At 56.2% G+C, this 8,506-nt stretch overlaps 1 protein-coding gene across 1 annotated transcript; it reads right to left on the reverse strand.

Moving 5' to 3' along the window:
- Positions 1-2,863: 2,863 nt before the first annotated feature.
- Neurod2 (neuronal differentiation 2) lies at positions 2,864-7,243 on the reverse strand. The gene is made up of 2 exons (XM_031353994.1): positions 6,900-7,243; positions 2,864-5,819 (listed from the first exon to the last, which is right to left on the reverse strand). Exon 2 carries the CDS (start codon positions 5,812-5,814, stop codon positions 4,663-4,665), a length of 1,152 nt encoding a protein of 383 aa, XP_031209854.1. The 5' UTR covers positions 5,815-5,819; positions 6,900-7,243; the 3' UTR covers positions 2,864-4,662.
- Between the last annotated feature and the right edge of the window lie 1,263 nt (positions 7,244-8,506).

The following is an 8,506-nucleotide window of genomic DNA, read 5'->3' on the forward strand; positions in this document are numbered from 1 at the left end:
GGTTCCTGTTACAGGTTCCTGGAAAAAGAGGAAGTCAAAGTTGGACAAAAGAGAATGACATCTAGGACCCTTTTGTGGGTGGCTATGAACTTGTGGAGGGGAAACAAACTGTTGGCACACGCCCCCTCCCACTCACCCACCCCCTGTGGGGTGTCTAGAGTGAAGGGCTTCCCTGTTGCTGGTCCGCTAGGACTAAGCTTTTTTTTTTTTTTTTTTTTTTTTTTTGCTTTCCCCAGTACTTCATCCAGTTAGTACCATAGGTGACAAGATCAAAGCTGGAGTTTCACTCATGGATAGTGAGTCACTGTCCAGGTCCAGGTAGTGGTTGGCATGGAGTTAAATGGCAAAGGGAGGAACAACTACAACATCCCTTTCTTATCCTGCCAGATAAGCAAATGCCTATCTCTGTTTCTGTGCTATTTTCAAATGCTAGGAATGGGACTGGGGGTGGGGGGTGCTGGAAAAAATCAAGGAGAAAACACTGTCCAGACTGAACCTGCCTCCAGACATTGGGTTGGGCAGCCCAGGGGTTGATCTGAACAGCGCATGGATTGCTTGGAGAGCCTGCTGCCTAGGCTAGGGGAAAGAAGGACTCCTCCTAGCACTTTCTGCCTCTGTCCACCACCCTGCCCCAAGCCATGCCAGCACCCTCTCTTCCCCCCTCCTCCCTCCCTTCTGTTTGTGGAGCTTCTCAGGATGTGTGTTCAGGCAAGCCAAGCGAGAGAAAGAGATCTGTGAGGGGGCGTCTGGGGCCGAGTGTCCGTGCTTATCTTCTTCTCCTGCTCATCTCACCATCTCACCAGGGCAGTTAAGTGTGGTGTTGGGGAGGAGGGCAGTGGCAGGAGGCTAGAGTCAGCCAGAGTGCAGGGAGTATGGAGGAGGTCAGGGATTGGAGTTGGGCTGCTGGCAGAATTCATTAGAAGCAAGGGATCCAGTGTCCCTGCTCCTAAAAGGGTCCTTGAGTCCCCACATGGCCTGACCTATAGATACCATGGCCCAAGAGTCGTCACTACCTTTCCAAAGAAGCTGTAATCTGGCTTCAGAACAGAACAGAACAGTGTGGGGTAGCTGGAAGAGCTATGGAGAAGAGTCTGTGATCTAGCCAGGGAGCCACGTGGAGGGGTCCTTTACATCCGGCCACAAGCCACCTGGATCCTGCCCAGCTTGGAGTTCAGAGCAAGTTCTGGGAAAGCAGCTGAGTGGGAGAGAAGCCCAATTATTAACCTTGTTTCCAGGGCAAAATAAGAACCACATCTTGGGATGGTGCCCAATTCCTTTTCTTCCAAGTGCCCCTGCCAGGCCTTGCCCAGCACCAGAAGCAGACCAGCTCCTTGGGTTAGGGTCAGAATGTGCATCTTACAAGCTTCCCAACTCCCCACAGAAGTAGAGGGTAGAGAAGATGCACCAAGACCTTTCTCTAAAGAATAAAAGTGATTCAGAGATCTGTTAGATCTCATTAGCCACCCACGGGGAAGAATCCCAATGACAAAGGGCTCACTCTCACTCTGGAGAGGTGGTCCTGAGAGAAATCCAGAGAACTGCGGTGTACATTTTAAAAGACTTAACAATGAATGCCTCCTAGGAAGTCTGCCTGCAGGAGAATCCGCTGGGCTCTGCTCCCCAGTCCCAGGCGCTACCTCTCCCTCGGCAGCCAGAAGGGAAAATGTTAGATAAGGGTCAGCACCGGGGAGTGGACAGCTCCCGGCGTCCCTCAGCCCGCAAGTGCATAGAGGCCACAAGGAGTTGTTTTTTTGGTGCGGGAACTTAGTGGAGCCGCTGGGCTCAGTAGCGACGAGTCTGCTTCCCTTTTGGCTTCCAGACTCCCTCCTTTCTCTTCCCTGGTTCTGTTAGGAAGATCTCATTTTGGGTCATGGACCTAAGAGCCATTAACATATCTGACCTCAACCCTGAACAATATTACAATCAACCTCGCTTCAATCCTAAAATGATCGTGTTTCTTTTTTTGGGGGGGGGGGCGCACCAAGGGAAGCTTCTTCGGGGGGAATTCCTGAGTCTCCTCAGGTTCTAGGAGTTTTTAGGACCCAGACTCCCTTTCAAATATTTCAGAGCTCTGATGGGCACTGGGGTCTAAGGAGGGAGGGGGTGTCTTTTCAGCCTTTGGCCAAGCTATCTCTGCCTCTAGGGGTTATGGGGAAAAAATGGTGAGGTCCAAGTAAAAGTGGGTCCTCCTGTGTGCTTTCCATCAAGGTCCCCCATTTTCTAGAACTGCAGCAGAAAAAGACACTGTGCAGGCATTAATCAGTGTTGTCCCCTTTTGCTCATGTCCTTAACCAGGGGCCCCCTCCAGATTCAGCCTCCAACTTTATCCACATTCCCAAAATGTCAATATCCCTGAAGCCAAACGAGCCCATTCCTTTGATCCCACTGAAACAGAAAATTAAGATAGAAAGGAGATTTTTTCCATTAATATTTTATCCCCATGATCTCTCTCTCTCTTTTCAATTGAAGAATATCCATGTTTGTCCCCCCAAAGGTTCTCTTTATTTCCACTCATCTGGCTTTTGTAACAGTAAGCCAAGGTTGTAAAATCGCGGGATGGTCCCGCTTTGGAAACTGTTCATTGATGGAAAGATGTGTGGATTTCAGAGAAGATCCTTAGGTGTTTGGGGGAGCTGGACGGGTGTAAGGAAAACACAGGGGTGCTTTGTGCTGGGTGGGGCCTAGGATGGGCAGTGAGTGTGACTGTTCATGAGCCCACTGTGTGTAGGGGGGTCTTGTAGTGTGAAAACCCCACCTAGGAAAGCCCTGAACAGTCGTTCACTCCACCTAGCCCCAACCACCCCAGCCCCAGATCAGTCCTTGCCCCCACCCGGAAAAGGATGCCATGGTGAGAAAGCGGGTGTGCTTTGCATCTCATTTACATAAATATTTATTAATCGTCATTAAACTCAACAGAAACACGCAATGCACTTCGGGTGTCCGACAGGAGTTTCATCTTCGCTACAAGAGGAAGGTAAAATTGCGTGTGTGGGGGTGTATCGCCTGTGGGTTTGCGGGTTTTTTTGTTTTTTTTTTGTTTTTTTGCATCAAGTGTTTGGGTGCCTGGTTCCCTGCCTCCGGTGGGGGGAGCTTCACCTGTTGCCTCTTGCAGGGGTGGGGGTGGGGGAGCCTCCAGAGGAGCTCTCAGTTTTCCCAGCTCACTGGATGACAAAAGTCAGGAGGAGCCTAGAACCAAAACACAAAACAAAACAAAAACAAATGCAACAACAAAAATCCAAAACAACCTCCCCCAAAACAAACAAACAAACAAACAAAAAGCCAAAACAACCCTGTCCAGCCACCAGAAATCACCAGGAGCCTGGCTCCCACGGAGGCACAGTCTGGACAAGGTCTGGGCTCCTCCACCTTACCCCAAGAGGGGACGGACCAGAGTGCCCGTGGAGAGGAGGTGCCAGTAGACAGCTCCTTCTGTCCCCGGACGCCCGCGTCGAGCGGGCCTGCGTGTACGTGCGGTGGAGTGTGTATGTGTGTGTGTGTGTGAATGTATGTGTGTGTGAGTGAGTGTGCGTGTGAATATGTGTGTGTGTGTGTGGTGTGTGTGGTGTGTCTCTCATGCAAACCCTCCCTCCCCAAACCGACCCCCCCCAACAGTTTGCCATTCCATACAAATTTGGAAACAGGTTTTTAGAAAACAGTATGACGCACAACGGGACAGGGCGGGAGGAGGGCAGTGGCACTGGGGTTCCAAATCTCCGAGTCATTGATTGTAAGAAACTGGGGGGAGGGGCGGCGCGGGCCCCCACTTCACCAAAGTGCACAGATCCGCGCGTGGGCGGGGCAGCCAGCAGACCCGAGGAGCATCTCGGGTCGGGCTGCTAGGCTCAGTCAGAACCTCCTTGCATAGATATTTGTGTCTTTTTAAAAATTATTATTGGTAGTATTTTTTTTATTATTATTATTTGCCTTTTATTGCTTCTAAAAGTTCTTACTGCGTTTTCTCTCCGATCCGGACTCTGAGTTCGGCCTCCGTTGCCTCTCAGCTTTTTTTTTTTTTCCTTTTTCTTTTCTTTTTTTTTTTCCTTTTGTATGTTTGTTTTTTTAAAAAGGGAAAAGGAAAAATGGTTCTAGTTACAAATTGGCTTGGCCTCTCTCTTTTCTTTCAATCCACATCCCCTCCCACCAAAATAAAAATTAAAAAACGCGGAGATTCGTGTTGGGGTGAGGGCGTAGGGCGCCCTGGCTTTGGCCTCTTCGAGAAGGAAGAGACACCAACCAACTCTTTCGGCCTGTGTCTGTTTTCTAAAGTAACCATGAGTCGGGGAGACACTATCCCGAAACTCAGCAGCCCCTTACTAACTGCTTCTGGCCTGTTGGGAGGTGGAGAGAGAAAACCCAAGTTTGGGAATGTGGTGGAAGTCTCCTGGGAGGGCCTGGCGGGAGGTCCCCAGAGACGCTCTCCAAGAGAGAAGGGAGGAGGAAGCCCGCTGGGGGAGAGAGAGAAGGCGAGTCCCCAGAGGCAAGCGAGGCCCCTGGGACGGGCCACCCACAGGTAAGAGACCAAGCCGCTCTGGAGAGCTGCAGAACCGGCGGCCCGCGCCCCGCGCGCCCGGCGCTAGAGTCGATGGGAGCCCCTGAGCTCGTAGGGCTGGGGCTAGGGAGCCGGACAAAGGCAAAGAAAAAGAAAGGGGTCGGCGCGAGGTCTCAGTTATGGAAAAACGCGTTGAGCTCCTCGTACATGGGGCCCCGATCGTGATGAAGGTGCATATCGTAAGACAAGAGATTCTCGGAGTGGACGCCCCCGCGCACGGCCGACGAGCCGAAGACCAGCCCGTGGCCCGCTGGCCGCGAGCCGGGCAGCGCCGAGTAGTGCATAGAATAGTGGTAGCTCTTCTCGTGATCGGGGGACGAGTCCTGCTTGAGCGAGAAGTTGCCGTTGAGACAGAGCGGGGGGCTGAGCGGACCCTCGTACTCGGAGCTGTTGTAGTCCGGGCTGGCGCCGCCGCCACCCGCCGCCGCGTACAGCGTCTCGTAGGCGGCGCAGTAGCCGTGGGTCCGCAGGGCGTGCGCCGCGCCTCCGCCCAGGCCGCCAGCCGCCTGGCACTGTGCGCCTGCCAGGCGCGAGCACGGGTACGGGTACGGATGCATGGCGAACGGGCCACCCGAGCCGTGGAAGCGGCCGGCGCCGTCAGCGCCCTGCTCCGTGAGGAAGTTACGAGAGTTGAGCTGCAGGCAGCCGGCCACCAGATTCGTGGTGGGCTGCGACAGCCCCTTGCACAGAGTCTGCACGTAGGACACCAGATCCGGCCGCTTCCCGGAGCGCAAGATCTCCGAGAGAGCCCAGATGTAGTTCTTGGCCAGGCGCAGCGTCTCGATCTTGGACAGCTTCTGCGTCTTGGAGTAGCAGGGCACCACCTTGCGCAGGTTGTCCAGCGCCGCGTTCAGGTCGTGCATGCGGTTGCGCTCCCGCGCGTTGGCCTTCTGTCGCCGCAGCTTGGAGCGCTCCAGGCGCGCCTTGGTCATCTTGCGTTTCTTCGGGCCGCGCTTCTTGGGCCTCTCGCCTTCCGCCTCGTCCAGTCCTTCCTCCTCCTCCTCTTCCTCCTCCTCCTCACCGCCCAGCTCTCCTTCCTCCTTGACCTCAGCCAACGTGGGTTCGGGGACCTCTTCTCCTCCACGAAGAGACACTGGCTTGGCGGCCCGGGCGGGTCCTGGAGCCCCCGACCCGGGAGCAGGAGGAGGCTGCGGCGGCGCGTCGCCCTTGTCGCTTCTCGGCTCGTCGTCGTCGCCGTCGCCCCAGCTGGCGAACTTGGGCACGTCCGAGAGGAGGCCGGGCTCGCTGAACAGGCGGGTCAGCATGGTGCCTGAGGGCGCCCCGGGGGCGGGGAGACAGACAGCACAGAGTGAGAGGCGCTCCGGGGTCACCACGGCCCCTCAACCCGCCGCCACCCCCTAAGTCTCCGTGTGCGCTCCAGCTCAGGGGACCCCCGATGCCCACTACCTCCCGCTGCCCCGCCCAGAGCCGGCCCAGCCCTGCCCGGCTGCCGGTGGGGGACCGCGGCCCAGGCCCTCGCCCGGGATCCGGGTTCCCCGTTCCGTCCCTGGCTGGGAAGGAAGCTGCTCCCGGCCGGTGTCGGGGTCCCAGAGAGCGTGGCCGGGTGGGGGATTCAGGGACCGGACCAGGTCCCTCTTCCCGGGAGGCGGTGCTCTCGCCCGAACGCCAGCTCTCTCCCGGTGATGGAGAGAAGCTGGGCGGCCGCCGTGGGGACAGCTGCCCGGCTTCTCCTCTCCACGGTCCCGGCCCCTCGGCCTGACTCCCCAAGCCCTCCGGTGCCTCTCACCCCCACGCTCCCTAATCCAATTTGCAAGTTGGCCGCGCGCCGCCCCCGGCCCGGCCCCCACCCCCGCAGCCCCAATTCCAGACGCGGGAGCACCGGCTCCTCTCTAGCTGCTGTGTACGGGTCTCCCGGAGCCGGCTCCGGGTGGCGGGGACTGAAGAAGCCGGGCGTGGGGAGGAGACCCCAAAGCGAACCCTGTTCGTCTCCCTTGCGGTCAGGGACCCTCTTCCCCTCTTCAAACTCCCTCCCTCCCACACGTCTCTACAGATCTCGTTGTATTTTGAGATCCATGGGGGAAAATCCAAATTTATTTGTTTGCTTATCTTTTTTGGTGGTGGGGAAAGGTCGCAGGTTCCTTCGGGACAGTCATTGCGCGCCTCATGACCCTTCCCCCCACCCCCAGGCTCATCCTAGGCATACTATCTCCCTCCGCAGCCCCTTAAGCTGCGGCCCCAATGGGAGAGAAAACCTGGGGCGCCCCTGCTGCCCACCCCGTAAGGGGGTAGGGTCCCAGGAATAGGAGAACCGGGGGGAACTTCCATGTCCGAAGCAGCGCCCCCCCCCCCCAATAGCAGGTCAGATCTAGCTCCCTCTCGGACAACTTACCTCAGAGAGGAGTCAAGGGGAGAGGGGAGGGGAGGGGGAGGGGGGCAAGAGAGAGAGGGGGGAGAAGAGGAATCTTCTCGCTTATTTCATTGTTCCCCCATCTTCAGGGAGCGGGGGCAGCGGTTCCTCAAGGCGGCGGGCGCCGGCGTCTTCAGAGCGCCATGCGAGCCGCTGAGCGAGTGTGGCATCTCTACCAGGCGGGGTACCAGCCTCTATGCCAGGCCATATGGGCTTGGCACGTCACGGGCAGCAGCTATCACATGAGAGACGGTGATTGGCATGCGTCTGCATTGGGGGAGAGCCGGCTCCCCCGGGACCCGCCGCCATCTGTCACTCTCTACTCCAAAAAAAAAAAAAATTAAATAAATAAAGGAAATAAATAAATATCTCTGCCGCCCTCCCCTCCCCGCCCAACGCAGGAAAAGCAGAGATTGAGAGGGAGGTGGGAGGATTTGCCCCCCCCCAGATATAGAGCCCCCCACATGGGAACAATGGGGTGGCAAGTCTGGGAATTGGCGGTTTGTGGTGCTGGGCCAATTCAGGGTCTTGATCTGTCCATTTCCCTGTCTCCAGGTCCCTAAGGTGGGTCAGGACCGGACCCTGGGGTGTGGAGAAGGGACCTCAGTGCTTACTGCCACTCCCCAAGAGAGTCCCCTCCACCACAAAGGGACAGCTGAGGCCTCCTTCCAGGGTGGGTGTGGGGGGCATCCCTGGCCCCAAGCCCCATAGGTAGATGCTGGCACCATGCCATTCCTCATCCCTGTCTACCCCTCCCCCACCCACCCTCACGCACACACAACATATGTGGCTGAACAAAATTCAAACCAAGGGAAAGACAGAGAAAGGGAAAGATTTGCCTGCCTGGGTGTCTGTGCCTCTGCATGGGCGTGTGCGTGTGTGTGCGTGTGTGTGTGTGTGTGTGTGTGTGTGTGTGTGTGTGTGTCTGTGGGGACATGTGTGTCTATCTGTGGAGTCATCACATAGGAGATGTTTCCTTGGGTGTCAAGGGCAAATGTTTGGTGGGGTGGGGTGGGGTGGGATTTGGAGATGAGCTATGTGTGTCCCCTATCTGGGTTAAGGTGGGCACAGATCTCCTCCTCTTCCTCTTCCTCCTCTTCCTCCCCCTCCTTGAATCATTGAGGCCTTGCAGCCCCTGAGCCAGGTAGGCCATTCACCAGTGTTTCTTTCTTGGCCTTTTGATTTGGTTAGCTGAAGGGAACTGTATGACTGGCTGCAGACCGCTTAGAGTTCTCAGACCGCTTAGAGTTCCTAGATGGGACCCAACATTTCGTTCTCCCTCTCTGCAGAAAATACAAAAGCCACAGAGGTTGACCCCAGCAGTCACAGGAGAGGCCAGAGAGGGGAGGAGTCCAGACAGGCATCTGCTGAGGGAGGTAGGAAATGGATGCTTTATTTTACCTAGAGTTCCCCACTCAACTTGCAATGTTCCAGTCCCCACCAGACACAGACATAAATGGTACAGGTTAAAGGGAGGAGGAGTTTTAGAAACACACACCCTCTCACCCACTCCTCACTCTGTGGTGCAGAAAATGGAAACATACCCCTATTCAGAGACCTGTGTGGGAGACAAGTACTTGCTGCCAGGT

The sequence above is a fragment of the Mastomys coucha genome, unplaced genomic scaffold, assembly GCF_008632895.1.
Source record: "Mastomys coucha isolate ucsf_1 unplaced genomic scaffold, UCSF_Mcou_1 pScaffold5, whole genome shotgun sequence".
NCBI lineage: Eukaryota > Metazoa > Chordata > Mammalia > Rodentia > Muridae > Mastomys > Mastomys coucha.

Coding starts and splice junctions, on each gene's coding strand:
- Neurod2 (XM_031353994.1), bottom strand. CDS start 5,814: ATGCTGACCCGCCTGTTCAGCGAGCCCGGCCTCCTCTCGGACGTGCCC.